The sequence below is a fragment of the Hibiscus syriacus genome, unplaced genomic scaffold, assembly GCF_006381635.1.
Source record: "Hibiscus syriacus cultivar Baekdansim isolate YM2019G1 unplaced genomic scaffold, ASM638163v2 tig00110858_pilon, whole genome shotgun sequence".
Classification (NCBI taxonomy): domain Eukaryota; kingdom Viridiplantae; phylum Streptophyta; class Magnoliopsida; order Malvales; family Malvaceae; genus Hibiscus; species Hibiscus syriacus.
Window position 1 is genome coordinate 849,503 of NW_024062890.1, and position 16,231 is coordinate 865,733.

At 34.5% G+C, this 16,231-nt stretch overlaps 1 protein-coding gene and 1 pseudogene across 1 annotated transcript; both read right to left on the reverse strand.

Moving 5' to 3' along the window:
* Positions 1-4,461: 4,461 nt before the first annotated feature.
* LOC120143593 (probable serine/threonine-protein kinase PBL26) lies at positions 4,462-5,159 on the reverse strand. The gene is made up of 3 exons (XM_039157895.1): positions 5,021-5,159; positions 4,741-4,946; positions 4,462-4,656 (listed from the first exon to the last, which is right to left on the reverse strand). Exons 1-3 carry the CDS (start codon positions 5,157-5,159, stop codon positions 4,462-4,464), a joined length of 540 nt encoding a protein of 179 aa, XP_039013826.1.
* Positions 5,160-7,188: 2,029 nt separating this feature from the next.
* On the reverse strand, positions 7,189-15,001 carry LOC120143594 (annotated as a pseudogene).
* Positions 15,002-16,231: the final 1,230 nt, after the last annotated feature.

A 16,231-nucleotide genomic window follows, 5' to 3' on the forward strand; every position in this document is an offset into this window, starting at 1 on the left:
CTTGTTGAGTCTTAACAAGTTGCTCTTGCAGTTTCTCGATTCTACTGACCCTTGCTAAGATCTCATTCATGGATCTTATTTTTTTAGGAAGACCAAGTTAGCTCCACTTTGATTTCAAAAATTATGTCATGTAATCCTCCACGAATTATTCCCATATTGTAGAATAATTTGAAACAAAATGTAATTATGCCAAGATGCAAATGTAAAAATGAAATTGTAAATACAAACGTAAAAATACAAGGATACAAATGTGAATATGTGAATGTAACAATAAGAATGCAACTTGTGCAATTCAAAAGCAAATATAAAAGTATAAATACAAAACGAAAATGCAAAGATGTGAAATGCAAATGCATGTATGAAAAGGTGTTACTCAAGAGTGATCATCTTAGAACAGATTTCATTGAACACAAAAGTTTCCGTGCATCAAACAAAACCTTTACATATAGGGGATGGCTTTTACTCCTAATTTCTCTATTTCTCTTAAAAGCCAAATTAACTTCCACTCATGTTCAGGTGTGGAGTTATCCATCTGCTTTAATTCTATAGCGAAGCCAACTAAGTTCACCAGCTTATAAGCCACATTGCTTGCTTGAGCAGCAACTTCCTTCATGACATTGTCTTTTTCCTTCATATTCTGTGTCAATTCTAAGCGCTGCTCGTTTTGTAAGAGACCCTTTGTATCCAAGAAGTTCTTGTACAAGATCTTTATACTCATCTGAACATTTCTCCAACGTCTTGTTTCTGGTCTTAGTGACTTCTAATTCAGTATCGATCTCAAGCTGATGGATCTGATATGATGCTTCCATGTTGGTCATAGCCATATTTAACCTTTGATTTCGACTTGACATCTTTTTAATTCACTGACAGATGTATGTGTCTTTTTTTCTGCAACTCGTAAATCATGAGAAACATTCTTGGCTCGTCCTTCATGTATGTTACAGTTCTTTTCAGTTTGGTGACCCTTGTTATCCATCTTCTGGGGTGTTTCCTAGACCAGTATTTTGAAAGGCTTGACTGACCTTTTGGAAATCTTCATGCATGGTTTCCATTTTGGTGCTCAATTTATCGTTTGTAATCTTTAGATGACGTATTTGAGGCTCAGACCTCAGCAAATTTTCTTCTTTCTGGGTGCCCTTCTTTAGATGGTATTGAGGCTCAGACCTCAGCAAATTTTCTTCTTTCTGGGTGCCCTTACTGATATTCTTACCTTTGAAGACTTTTGGTATTAATCTAGCAGAACCTTCAATTACCAATCTAGGTCAATTAATTATCACAAATTGTAAGGTTCCATGATCCAGAAGACTTTGTACTCGACGTTTGAAGGCAAGACAATTTTTGATGGTATGTCCTTGAGCTCCAGCATGATATTCACAATAAAAGTAATGTCATACCAATCGGATACAGAGATTGGAATGGTTTTATGTAGTACGGGGCCACTTTTGCGCTTCAAGTAGCTTTCATATAACTCCTTATATGATAGGGATAGCATCAAAATAAGAACCGCCTTTTGTTTGGATTGAACCTGAGTTTTAGACGTCGGGAGCAGACTAAACTTTGACAACTTCAGATTACATGATTTCTTCTCATCTCTGGGAGTTTTTTTTTACAGTTGTCACCATTTCCTGGGTATCTCCAGATAACTTGTGAATACGAATGACGACTGTCTCTATCTGTGCCGGAATCTCTTTTCCTTTGGTCAAAACAGATATTCTTTCCATCATCTTGGACGTCTGTTCTCTTATTTCTCGTATCTCCTTTTGCTCTTTAATGGGCATACAATCTTTGGGTGCCTAGCTCTCCTCTATCCTCGGAGTTCCCTCATGATGCCATTCCACGGTTGCGTCATATTTTGTTCGATCATAAAACTTTTTGTCCATTTATGATTTCTTTCCAATTTGATGAACAGTCTTTCCAGTTAACACCTTTTGGTTATGCCATGATCATGCAATGCAAACAAAAGAAAACAATATAAACAAATTTGATTTCTAGTTCGCAGGCATTTATTCAGAAAAAGGAAAAAATTAAATAAATCAAAAGACAAAAGTTAGAACTTATTTCTCCTTTGTGTATACCTATGAACAGAGGTTCAGTATTGTCTTAGATCAGGTGAATTTCTAGGGTTTATTATATGCAGAGTTTCAGTTCTAGGAGTAAAGGTACTCGAATTGTCCTTGTTGATGCCCCCTTAGGCTGCCAACCCTCAATCCTAGTCCACTACAGACTTAAGCAGACCGAGTTCAATTCGAGGGGACACATTTCTTTATGTCTGACACGGAGAATAAATTCTCACGAAGACATAGAGCATATGAACCCCGAAAGCTACTTGATAGGTCTGACACAGAGAATAAATTCTCACAAAGACGTCGCTTTCACTTCCACTTAAAAGGGACAAATCTCAGTTATAGAGATTATATTTATGCAATGCATGTGTTGTGTGTGAGGATAAATGTTCAAACCTCTGACAGATAAATAATGAAATAAAATACTTGAAAAATAAAATGAAACATTAATAAAATAATATACATATAAATATTATGAAAATAATATATATAAAAATTTTGAAAAGAAAGAATTAAAAATTAAATATATGAATTTTTAATTTTTAATTAATAGAGACAATTTATAATTGATTTTAAAGTTTGACCAGCTCCCCAGCGGAGTCGCCAAGCTGTCGTGACCGGTTTTTGCCCGGGTACAAATTTTACTTGGTTGGAAAAAGTAATATGGATAAAAAATGGTGTTTTAGAAATATTTTGGAGTCGCCATTGACCTTTTTGGGTTAGGTAGGTCAAATACCTAAAAATAATCTTTTAAAATAGTTTTTAAGAAAACATAATTTAAATTGATCTGCGTATAAACCAAAAATTCGTTATTTTTTATAATAAAAAAGGGATTCGTGGTCGATTACGCTTGGGGAAAGATTAGCACCTCCACAACGCCCAAAATTGGTACTTCATTAATTATAATTTGTCTCTATTATTGGAAATTTAAAAATTCAAAAATATATTTAATTATTAATCATGTTATTTCAAATTTATTTTAAGAAAATATATATATATATATATATATATATATATATATATAAATAAGATATTTATTTACTTAGAAATATCAGAAAGGGACTTCTAGGTGCTTTAAGACAGCTATTTTCTTCGATTTTAAAAGTAAATAAATATTAATAAAAATATTTCTATAAAAATAATTAAAATAAAATAATATATATAAAAATAGGATTTATTTATTAAGAATATTAGAAAAGGACTTCTAGGTGCTTTAAGACAGCTCTTTTCTTCTATATTAATAAATAAATAAATATTAAAATGTTTCTTAAAAATTAATATATATTTTATATGATAAAAAATATCAGAAAACGGACTTCTAAATGCTTTAAGACATTCCTTTTCTTTAATATTATTAGAATTTATTATTATAAAATAATAAATAAATAAATATATTATATGTATATGTTTATAATAATAATAATAATAATATATTGCAAATAAACATATAAAATTAAATCAACTACTAAAATAAATGAGATTAAAACTATATAATAAAAGCTAATAATTTTAAAGTTAATGACTAAATTAAAATGTATTAAAAATAAATATCTAATTCGTAATTAATTTATTAAAATTTTAGTGTTTGATTATGTTGTTTTACATATTTATTAATTTGGTGACTAAATTAAAACTATTTTAAATTCAAAAATTAAATTAAAACAAGTTAAAACATGCTTTTTGGATTAAAATATTAATTATTAAAATTAAAAGACTAAATCTATCATTTACCTAAAAAATATATAAAAGCATAGCAAGGACTAAATTATAAATAGCCTCCTAAATTACAGGGATTATTTCGCATTTTCCCTATTTTAAGTGAATAAAGTAATGAACTCTTAAAACCTAGGGACCTGACGTGTGGTTTACCCAAACATTTTATAAACTTAAAACTCATCTTCTTCCTCTCATTTTTCACACGGCAGAACACCCAAAGCTTTCAACTCTTCTCTTTTCTATTTTTTTTATTTAATTAACTTACTTTGTTTTTTTTTTCAAAAATAAATAAATAAATAAAATATAATGCTGAAAAAATGAATCAAATGTAAAAATAACCTTTGTAATGCTTTTTCCTTTTCAATTTGTTGTGTATTTGCTCCTCCTCCCTTTTTTTTTTTGAATTGTTCTGGGTTTTTATAGCCCCAATTTACATGTGAAAAGAAATAAAATATTATCCTTTGTTTTGTTATGATGAAGTGATTCAGGACGTGGAGCATTGGTGGTCGTGGGTGTGGCGGCTGAGCTATAACGAGGAGAGACAGCTGGTGAGGTGCTGGACGGTTGTCGTTGTTGGAGAGTTGCTGAAACGTGGAGGGGGCAGCTGGCTTCTGGAGCTGCTGGAAGGTGCTGGAATGTGCAACGTGGAGGGACTGCTAGAATGGAGAGATAAAAATGGTGATTACATATACCAAGTAGATGGTCCTCGACAGATCCGCATGTACTCATAAACCAAAAGCCTTTGATCGCCGTCGGAGCAATATCCGATAAGATTAACGAGGTTCGGATGGTGCAACGAGCTTAGCATCAAAACCTCAACAAGAAATTCCCTGTTTCCTTGCAATCCATTTCTGTCAAGCTGCTTTACGGCTACAGTCTACAATGCAAGTGAACCCAAAGTATGTGACTGAAAGAATAAAAAAAGAACTTCAATGCAAGCCATGGAAGAACTATGCAATACCTGGCCAGTTCTATCAAGCTTTCCCTTGTAAACTCGACCGAAGCCGCCTTCCCCTATCAAACATTCTTGTCTAAAGTTCTGGGTTGCCGTCGCCAATAGATGGAAGGTGAACGTTTCAGCTGCGATGTTGTTGTTACCGGTCTCTCTAGTGCCATCAGCAGTAGTCTTTGCAGGCTCAACTGAAGTCTCTGGTTTAGGAACGTGCTCTGTTTGAAAAGAAAGATGATACATTCAGAACCGCATGCATTTGCAAAGGAAAAATGGCTGAACGTGACATTACCAGGGGGGTGTTGCTGGGGAAGAAAAACTTCAATTTGAGGAGGAATTTTATCACAAGAATGACCACCATTTCTGCAAGAACTAGTTTGCCTTTGAGCTGCCTTCTTTTCCGAGGAAGTAAAACATGAAAGACAACCCATTTTTCTTTGGATTCTGAATCAAATAAACTCCTTTGCTTAAAACTTGATTATCCAGAACTTGGTGAGAAAACCCCAAAGTGCTGCTATTTAATCACAAATGCTTCTAAGATATCTTCTATAACAATTTGGATTAATGTTACAACATATCACCCTATGTTAGCTCCTACCAAAATAAAAAGAAAAAAAAAAACTAAACTTTCCTAATTACAGATTAGAAGATGAAAAAAATCTAACTAGTAGTAACATATTAACCATACAAGGTTCCATTAGGAAATCACAGAACAAGTTACAAGAAAAATAAAAAGGCTTCATGGAACAGTAAGGTGATTGAAAGAAATAGTGACCTTAGATTTGGAACAAAAAGCAAGCGAAACATTCTTAGTACAGTTACATTGTTGGATAGAAAGAAACGGACAAGAAGAGGTTTATAAAGGGAGAAAAATTCCGTGGAAATGTAGACAAATGTGGGATCTTTTTCTTTTTTTGGTGGACAATTTATCGAACATGTGATGTGATTATAAACCTTCAAGCCTTGAAGAAGAGATAAATGAGTGTCTGGCATTGCCATGCATTTCGTTTCAGGATATTCCATTTATAAACATTAGGTTTTGTAACTAATAAGACAATGCTGCAGAACCCATCACCCAAATTATTCCAGAAATCCATTGATTTTTCAGGAAAAAAAAAACAATTTTCCTTCCTATTAAACAGTTAAAATTTCAGCACGAACCAATGTGGTTAAAGAATTATTATTATTCCTTTAGATCCAAAATTCAAGTATTACGTATGCAGAGATGTACGATAATTCAATATCAACTTATTGAGAATCTTTGAACCAATATTATCAGTAAAAATTTTAGAGATATGAAAGAATTGTAGGTATAAAAAAAGAGAGTATTACAGCTTAAAATTCCGTCATTGTAGTAAAGTATTAAAACATTTTTTATGCTTAATCAACTTCTAAATCTAAACTCTTATTTACTTTTTTTTAATTCAAATATGATAATTATTTTTTAAAATTAAATTTTTAGATCAGATTTTACGAGGAAATGATTCTATAAATAATTGATGAGAATTATTTGTTTTTTGATTTCATTTATTATTCATTTTTTTAAAGTTGGTCGTGAAATGAAATATTTAATTAGATTAAAAATTTTGTTTAGACAGACCTATTCTCTGAGTCATGTAAAAAATTTAGATAATTAGTTTATATATATATATATATATATATATATAACTAAAGAATTTTACATTATATTAGTCAATCCTGATTCCTGACCTTATATATATATATATATATAGGGGTGTGCAAAAATACTCGACCCGGTTAACCTGACCCGTTGATCCGAACATTAAAAAACCAGATAATTTTCTAAAAAAATTACCTGGCTAGGTCGAGTATCCGGCCCGACATTTCCCGGGTCGAGCCCGGGTCACAAAATTGTGTTTTTTCGGGTAATCGGTTACCCGAGTACCCGGTTAGTTATAATTATTACACACATATATATATATATATAATGAATTATTTATATTATGAATTATTAGATTTTGTATTTCGAACTTTTAAATTTTATGTTCGGTTGTTGGAATATGTAATTTGAAATTTCGAACATTTAAATTTGTATATATTTTTTAAATTAATAATTTAAAAATGAAAAAAAAATCGGGTACCCGATTACCGGACCCCTATATATATAGTTGCTAGGGTTTTATTTTTCTCATTATTGCTTTAATCACTCATCAATGCCTTGGCTCAAAATCACTTGACATATTCTTTTTTTTCTTGGTCCATTCCAAAACAAAGCTGGCTATATTAAATAGAAAGTGCCGAAGTTTATCGTCATCGAATCCGTCAACCAGATCAGTTAAGTTATGTTCAGGAAGGCAGACAATGAGGACTTAAAAAAATCATGGAACCCGAAGTTACGATCCTGTATGCAAAGTTAAAAGTGGAGGAAACATTCGACGACACCGGAGCAATTGGAGAATTGTGGAAGTGAAGACCAGCGTGACAGGACGAACATCCCAATGGGCAGAATGGGGTAGCATAAGCATCCCAATGGACTTTCTGTTTTATAGCCAAAACACAGTAACGAGAGATATGGTACATCAATACAGCAGGGTTGCATTATAAACATCAATACAGCAGGTTTGAATTATAAAAATATGGCAGCAACAACAATCTTGCCTTCAGTTCAAGGACACGTCAACTTTAATGGAGGAGTCGGTTAAGATGTCTTTCGAGTTTTCAGCTTTTGGGTGATTATGACAATTGAACTTTATTCTAACGTGCAATGGTTTTATGAAAATGAGGTCTCTCAAATCTCTGTTAGATTTTAACAGGAACTCGGTGCAAGAATCGCTGTCAAACCTTTCATTTCCCTTGAGGTTCAAAATATTTGCTGTCCTGGCTGCAAATTTTTCAGATTGTTGTCATCTTCTACAACATGAATTCTTCTAAGTTTTAGATATAGTGCTGCATAAATTATAACCTGTATGGTGAAAGTTAAAAACTGAAATCAGTCCTTTGTACCTAGGCTGAAGAACATAAAAGTTGGTACATGTGGCACCAGTCACTGAGGGGAGAGAGTGAGAGATGGAGAGAAAAAATACCTCACTTGTTCCAGGGCTTGTATTAACTATACAATCAATGTGAATTCTCTCATCTTGAGAACTTGTATCCATAGTAGCATTGTCATCTTCGATTACCAGTTCTGATTCAAAGGCAAGGCAAGATTGTCCAGTTCATCATACCATTGTTGTGCAACACCTACCTGTATAAACCCAATAACTGAATTAAGCTCCTTATCACACAACTAACCAAAGGGAATCACAGGAATGAAAGGTGAAAACCTTCTCCGAGGATCCTGCCACACTCTCCACCACCGATAACTCAGTAGCAGCCCCTCTTGCTTGGCACCATATGCAACTTTCATGCAAAGGTTCCACAAGTTCAGTGTCGTTGGGGATATCTATGCTTAACCGAATGTCAACCTTACCTGTTAGAGAACATTTTTTGGGCAAAGAAAAAAGAATCAAACAATGGCATGTGATGTAGGTATACATCTAAGCACCTTTGAAAGAATGGATTAAATATGGGCTTTTTCAAGAGATTTTGGTCTATTCTAAAGGTAGATATTCTGAAATTTTTTCATAATTTCTATATGGGGAAAGATTGGGAACAGGGAGTCAATCATACTTTCATTACTCTTATTCCCAAGGTGTCTAATATTTGGTGGATTAGATGATTTTAGACCCATAAGCCTTGTAGGAGGGTTGTACAAGATCCTTTCAAAATGTCTTTCAAGGAGATTAAGGAATTGTATTACTGGTTTGATCAGCCCAACGCAGTTTGCATTTATTCCAGGTCGTCAAATACTGGATGCTCTCTTATAGCTAATGAGGGAGTTGACTTTTGGAGAAGCAGGCTTAAAGGATGTGTGTTAAAGTGGACTTCAGAAAGGCCTATGATACTGTGGATTGGTCCATTCTTTTTACGGTTATGGAGAAAATGGGATTTGGCTACAAATGGAGGAGTTGGATCAAACAATGTGTAAGAACAGCCTCAATTTCAGTTTTGATTAATGGGGTCCCTTCTCAGGAATTCCCTATGGCAAGGGGTCTCCGTCAGGACTGTTCTCTATCTCCTATGCTTTTCAACTTGGTTGGGGAACTTCTAAACTTACTGCTTTTAAAAGCAGTATCTGAGGGACTGTTTTCTGGACTGCAATTTGGAAGAAATGAGACGGTTTTTAATTTATCTCATCTTCAAACTTAATTATTTATGTGGAACTTCGAAGAATCAGATTTTAAATGTTAAGAGGGTCCTAAGAGTGTTTGAACTCATTTCTGGCCTTCAATTGAATTTGAAGAAAAGCATATTATTTGGTGTTAATACGGTTGCGGAGGAGGTTGAGGAGTGGGCCTCGTCTATTGGTTGTGCGTTGGGAATTTTCCCTCTGAATATCTAGGTTTGCCTCTCGGTGCATCTAGGAATTCTTCCTCTTTGGGATCGGTGGTTTTACAATTTAACAAGAAGCTTGCAGGTTGGAAATCGAACACTCTTTCATTGGCAGGGAGGTTAGTCTTGATTAAATTGGTTCTCTGTTCCTTCCAACCTACTATTTCTCTGTTTAAAATTCCTTCCTCGGTTAATTCCAAACTCAATTTTAATGTCTAAATTCCTATGGGGAGGTGGAACGGATAAAAACAAGATTCATTGGGTCAGCTGGCCTAATGTGTGCAAATCTAAGGAGGAGGGAGGTTTGGGAGTGTTGAATATTATTAATATGAACAGAGCTCTACTGGGGAAATGGTCTTGGAGGTTTGCTAATGAAAGGAATGTTGTTTGGAGGAGGTTGATATGTTCAAAATACAATCTGGATCCCTACTCTTTACTGTTCAATAGCAAGATATCAACTCAATCTTCTTGGATTTGGAGTTCAGTGGTTAATTCTCATTTTAAAGAAGACTCATTTGGCTCAAAATTTCGAAGTATGTGCAGAATTCAAGTTGGTTGTGGTCAGTTTATTCGTTTTTGGCAGGACAAATGGGCAATGGACTTCCCTCTTAAGGTCTCTTTCCCAAGGCTGTTTGCTATCTCTTCAAATCAGAGTGGTAAATTGATTGATTTCGGCGAGTTTAGTTCTTTAGGTTGGATTTGGAATATTCGATTGAGGAGGAATTTGGCTGATTGGGAATTTGAACAGTGGACTAATCTGATGACAATCATTTCTAATTTTTGCTTGTCTAAAGATGCCAGCGATGCTATGATCTGGAAAGGGAAAGGGGATGGGTTTTATTCTGTTAATTCATGTGTGAAGATTTGTTCCTCGGTTTCTCGGGCGAACTCTTTTTGGAAGAAAATTTTGTGGAAAGAATTGGTGCCACCCAAGATTGAGACTTTTATGTGGCAGGTGGTCCTTCAAAAACTACCAATGAGGACTGAACTGGCTAAAAGAGGGGTTTCGGATATTGTAGATCTTTCATGTCCTTTATGTAATTTGGTGGATGAATCCTCTTCTCATTTATTTCTCTCTTGTTTTGTCGTGTGGTCTTCGTGGAATAAATTTTTGCAGTATTGGAGTATCAGTTCGGTCTTTCATGGAAATGCGCAAAACTTTCTTCTAGCTTGGGAAGATCTAAATTCCAGTTCTACTATTTGGAACTTTATTCCGGCTGTTGTTATGTGGACTGTTTGGAAAGTTAGAAATGACATCGTCTTCGAAAGAGGGAAGTTAGATCAAACTAATTTATTTTTCTTAGCTAGAGTAAGTCTTGCATCTTGGTTCCTAGCTAAGTTTGCAGATTCGGTCATTTCTTTGGATTCCCTTATCAGTGATCCTTCCCTTGGGGATTCATGTTTCCCTCCAAACAAATCAATTGTCTCTACCATCCCGTGGTCCCTCCCTCCTAAGGGCTTTGTCAAATTGAATGTGGATGCAGCTACTAGTTCTAGCTGGAAGAGTAGTGGAATTGCGGGTATTCTAGAGATGAAGAAGGTCTACTTTTAGGCTCTTTTAAGACGGCTTCTGGTCCGGGTCCACCTATCCTGATGGAGTTAAAGGCTATTAAGGAGGGTTTAAATTTCTTTCACTCAGTGAGAGGAGGTATTAAGGGTCGGTTGATTATAGAATCAGATTGTAAATGGTAGGATTGGATTAAAGATGGGATCTTGTTGTCCTGTTTTCTATGCCTCCATTGTTAGGGAGGTAGCTGTTTAAACTCAAAGAAGTCGGGGAGTTATTAGATGGGTGGCTAGGACAGCCAATATTGAGGCTGATGGTTTGGCTAAGTCTGGTATTGGTAATTTTACTTTGTTGTTGGGACATTTTATTTTGGGTTAGGTTGTTTGTGGATTAAAGATGGATCTTGTTGTCCTGTTTTCTATGCCTCCATTGTTAGGGAGGTAGCTGTTAAACTCAAAGAAGTCGAGGGAGTTATTAGATGGGTGGCTAGGACAGCCAATATTGAGGCTGATGGTTTGGCTAAGTCTGGTATTGGTTAATTTTACTTTGTTGTTGGTATCTTTATTATAAAGTTAAGGCAATCTTTTCCTCCTTCCTCTGATTAAGGAATTCAATATGAGTTCCTTAAATCATGAAGGGGTTTTTTAATGAGGCCTCAATTCCTATAAAAAAATAGCAGCTAAACATTATTTGTACAACGAAATGCAAAGAACAAAACACTAACTGTAGCCAGTAATCTACCTGGCAACAATCTGAATTGCTGAATATGATCAGTTTGTCCAACAGAAAGTCCCGCAGCACTGTAAATCAGTGAAGAAAATATAAAAAAAATCAGTGGAATTAGAAAGAAAAGCTCTCACTTAAATTGCCACAAAGAACAATACTGTCATTATGCAGGGTTTGCAAGACATTAATGACTTGGCATGAATCCATCTATGTAGAGGAATAAAGCACTGAAAAAATTGAAAAAGGGAAGGGGTTGAGAGAAAAACAAAGGAATTCAGGGAGAACATATCTAGGAAGACAAAAATACTCACAGAGCATAAAACCTTTCCAGAGGGAAGGACAGCCAGTAAGGTAGACCGAGCATCCCGATATTAGAAAACTGGAAATATGAACTGATTCCAGATTCTCTATTCCTATCAAAAAAAAATATGAACTGATTCCAGATTCTCTATTTAGTTTCAGAACTCTCTGACCCACTTGAAATACATATTAAGAAATGAGTAATCCTTGAAAATCTCACTGTGCATCTAATTGAAGAGGCAAAACATAAAACAGATACAAAAATCAAGTACCAGTGTCGCACATGATTATGTGATTTTTCAAAAGTTGTAACACATGATATAAGACCAGCATATGGGAGCTCCTCTCGTGATAAGTTGGCATCACTTTGCTGTTGCAACAGATAATCTGGCATCAATTTCAAGAGGGATACTTTATCCAAAATGAAGTGTCTGCAGAACTCCAAGGTATTCGGAAGTCCTTCACAAAAAGGAGATAAGAAATATTAGATGGACTCAGCAGATTAAAATACAAATACTGAACATATAGAAAAGTAACTTTGAACCTTTTACAACTTCTTTAATCGCTCCTGATGCAAAATCCATAACCCATAATTTCTCAAAGTTGCAAACACCATTAAGTAGAATCATAAGCATCACTTATGTGGCCTAATGATTGAAGACTTTTGCAACAACAATAAAAACATGGATTGTTGGAGCACATTGCTATCTTGGCACAAGAAGATAGACAATTTTGATTACCTTGAAGTAAAAAACAGACAATAAGCAACTAAAAAATTAAAAATGAATAAACAAATAAACAAAAAAACCTGTGAAGAATATGTTTAACAACCATGGAGCTTTAAGGAGTGTGGTAAGAATTCTAGGGAAAAAATGCCTAAACGTGTTGATAAGAGAAGTAAAATAAGAAAATTTACCTTTGACTGGTAATTATAAAATTATTATCGCCCGACTTGATCAGATGCCAAGGACACATTAGTGCCCAGGAATCATGATCTTCAAATTTCACATCAGTATCACTGGCAAAACATAGCTTGGTCTTGATCCAGGTCCACAAACTAGTGCTTCTCTTGTTGCTAGATGTTGGATAAAACTGTTTCCAAAACCCTCCTTTCCAAATCAGCTCTCCTGATGGCATGATTCTTAACAGATGGGACCAAACCAAAAATATTAATTAAAACCTAATTAAAATTCCACCGGCGTATCACAATACATTATATACATCAGACCAGCAAAAAGAAGGCAAGTAAAATATTCTGAGGGACTTGTAGGATATAATTGCAAAGAATTCATCTCAATTTTTCAATCTATAAAGGAAACCTAATGTTGAGATCCTAAGATGCACATTATATACATCAAGACTCAAGAGAATTGTCAGAAGCATTAAATTTACATTTTGTTTCTTGCCAAAATCATAACCAATCTTGTAGCACAGAGATTTTTAAACCCTGAGACCGTAATGCCTTAAATATAAGCTGCAATATGAAATCATGTAAAGACCCTGAGACCATACCTCAAAATCTACAATATAAAGGCAATCTTCAATATCATGATAAAAGGAAGCAGCGGGGCGAAGCAGCTTTGCAGACTCGAATTCACCATCCTCAAAACCTGGGCAAGAACCAATCTGACATAAAAAATTTAAGTCTGAATCTAAACTGTTTTGTCCCTTATTTCAACTTATATATAAGGGGATATAATAAATAAACAATAACAAGGATACAAGAAATCTTTGAACCCAAAATTTTACAACCCTAAGCAGAAATCATTACTAGCACGAAGAGCACAAAACTTATGTGGCATCCATTGAAGACTATTCAACAGTTATATTAGGTCTAGCAATATTTCAAAAATGTAGTTCTGACCTATTTCAGATCATTTAAGTAGCCAAAAAGGAGAAAACAATCAGTTTGATTTATTTTCTTTCAAAAAAAAAACTTGTCATTTTTGCATTTTGCTAAATTAAGTAGTTTGGGGGAGTACCCAATTTTCCTTATTTCTATTTTTACTTGTTGCAGTATATACTAAATTTATCAGTCAAAATACTGCATAGTTTATGATAACCACCAGCCAAAGATAGCTCTTAAAACAGCCTCTGCAACTTATGAGTTTAAGTGCTTACACAGTCTAAAATCTTCCTATTGCCGTCAAATATAATTATCCGATGATGATTGCTATCAGAAAGGAACATGTGCTTCCCACTTTCATCTGCTGAGATACATGCTGCTTAAGAAAATATGAGTACTTTGAGAATATTGCATTTTTCATTTGACCGTTTTACAGATTTGCTGAAGGTAATCTACTATCAGAAGAACTAATGCTATAGAAGACCTATACCAGGAAAGTAAAGAAGTAAATTCCGCAAAGTACTACAAAACTGGGGTTCCTTAATGATCTCAGCTTCTTTCGACCACTAACTTTGTAAATTATAAACTGTGGTATTATTAACTTGGCATTGCAGACTTAACCCGTCAAAGGCCGCAAAGAAAAACAGAACCAGAAGACAAGAAAATTAGATGTAAGTGTACAAACATACATAGAGAATTGTGTACCCACGGCCACATGTGTACATGTGAATGCCAGAAAAGTGCATAAACACAGGTAAAAACATAATCCACAAACCATATTTATAACAAGACAATTCCTTTGAGAAGATATTCAACCAAAGAGATGGGGGAAGTCGTAAAAGCCATAAAGAAGAAATGTTTTGATATGGTAATACCCATGTTGAAACAAAGAGCATGTCAAAATGTAGGAGCTTAGCCTATTTTGTGTCAAAACATTTCTTCTTTATGGCTTTTACCACATCCCCATCTCTTTCAGTTGGATATCTTCTCGAATGAATTATCTTGTTATGAATATGGTTTTTGGATTATGTTTTTACTTGTACTTATGCACTTTCCTAGCTATTACTACTTTACTAGCACTCAGAAACACACATTTTAATGTGAAACATGAAATATTTGAGCAGCAAATAGTGTACAATATTAAAAAAAACAACAACAAAACCCTAATCCCATAAGAGGAGGTAGGGTAATAGGTTGCCCCCAACGCCAAGTTGAGAGCAACTTCCGTTGAAGACCTCGGTACAATAATAATAATAATAATAAAAACATCAAGATTATATTACCAAGCTGTTGCAAAAGATAACGACCAAGGAATCCAGAAGCTCCAAAAACAGTAGCTATAATGCCACTGCAAGAGAAGGCGAAATAATTTCCGGCACTCTAACATAGAACATTTAACCAAAAAAAAAGTTAAAATTCCAAGAATGACCTGACGGATGATGGGCCACAGGTGCCCTTGTGGGAGGCCAGCCTAGATCCGTATCGCGGACGGTCACCTCCATAATCTAAAAAATTCGATAATAAATTGATTTAAAAAAAAGAAAAAAAAACCATCAATTTGATGGAAATGCTAAACAACAACCATTAAAATAGAAGAGGAAAAAAGATAAACCGAGAGATTAAAAAGAGGGAATGGAAATGTTACAGTGGTTGGCAAGAGGGTAAATAGACTTGATAGAAAATATGGAAGCTGTTGGCCTCAGAGATTGCTGCCCTAATCGTCTCGTAATCGCTTGCATCTTTTCTGGCCTCAGAGATTGATGCTTATTAATTTCAAGGGAATGAAAGACTTGATGATAGATAAAAAGGAAAACAGAATAAATACAGAAGAGAAAAGAAGAGAAGCGGAGACAAGAAAGTTAAGAAGTGTGGCGCTAAGTGCCAAGGCTGAATCTATTAAAAATATGGAAAATCCAAAAGTAAAAGCTTTTATAAACACTAGATTTTTTTTTTGTCAAGAACCGAGTACAATCTGCGTAGAATGCACTCGGCGAATGACAGAATCATCGTCTTCGAAGTGTAAAGTTGTTCGTCAACCGAAAGCAGTGCACCCAACAAACCACTCCTGACAAATTTATCCCAAATTAGAATTAGATTGAACTACAAACTTGGTTATAAAATATACCCAGAAACCAAAACGGATTCAATTTTGCAATTATGTTGTTAATTCAGTATCAAAGAACTAAAATACGAATTTTGAATGGGAACAGAGCTTGGAATTGCAGTGCTAAAAGCGAAAAGAAAACTTTATGGTTTGCTACGTACTAAGCAAAAGTTGACAAGGGAGAAGAAGAGTAAAAACGGAGGTATGGGGATATGTGTAGATATAGAGGTGGTTTGAGAAGGGTACCTGTGAGCAGTTCAAAAGAAGACGCCGAAAGTGCAGAGGTTGCTGCCCAGGGAGAAAAGAAGTGGTTAGTGTGTTAAGAGTTTAAGGATGGAGATTTGGATTTTGGGTTTAGGGTTTAAATTCCCCCCCCCCCCTAAAATATATTTAGAGCAATCAAAACGAATTAAATTATTTACAAAAATGATTAATCGGACTGAATAATTTTAACTAATATTTAGAATAATTAAAACGAATCAAATTATTTACAAAAATGATTAATCGGATTGAATAATTTTTATTAATTAGATTAATTTTTTTAGTTTAAAAAATTTATCACATACAACCATAATTATAATGAGTGGGCATCAAAACAAAAATTTGACAAACCTATTAGAATTATCAT

Coding starts and splice junctions, on each gene's coding strand:
- LOC120143593 (XM_039157895.1), bottom strand. CDS start 5,159: ATGGGTTGTCTTTCATGTTTTACTTCCTCGGAAAAGAAGGCAGCTCAA. Junction 4,947..5,020: donor TCCCCAGCAACACCCCCCTG/GTAATGTCACGT, acceptor CTTTTCAAACAG/AGCACGTTCCTAAACCAGAG. Junction 4,657..4,740: donor AGCTTGATAGAACTGGCCAG/GTATTGCATAGT, acceptor CTTGCATTGTAG/ACTGTAGCCGTAAAGCAGCT.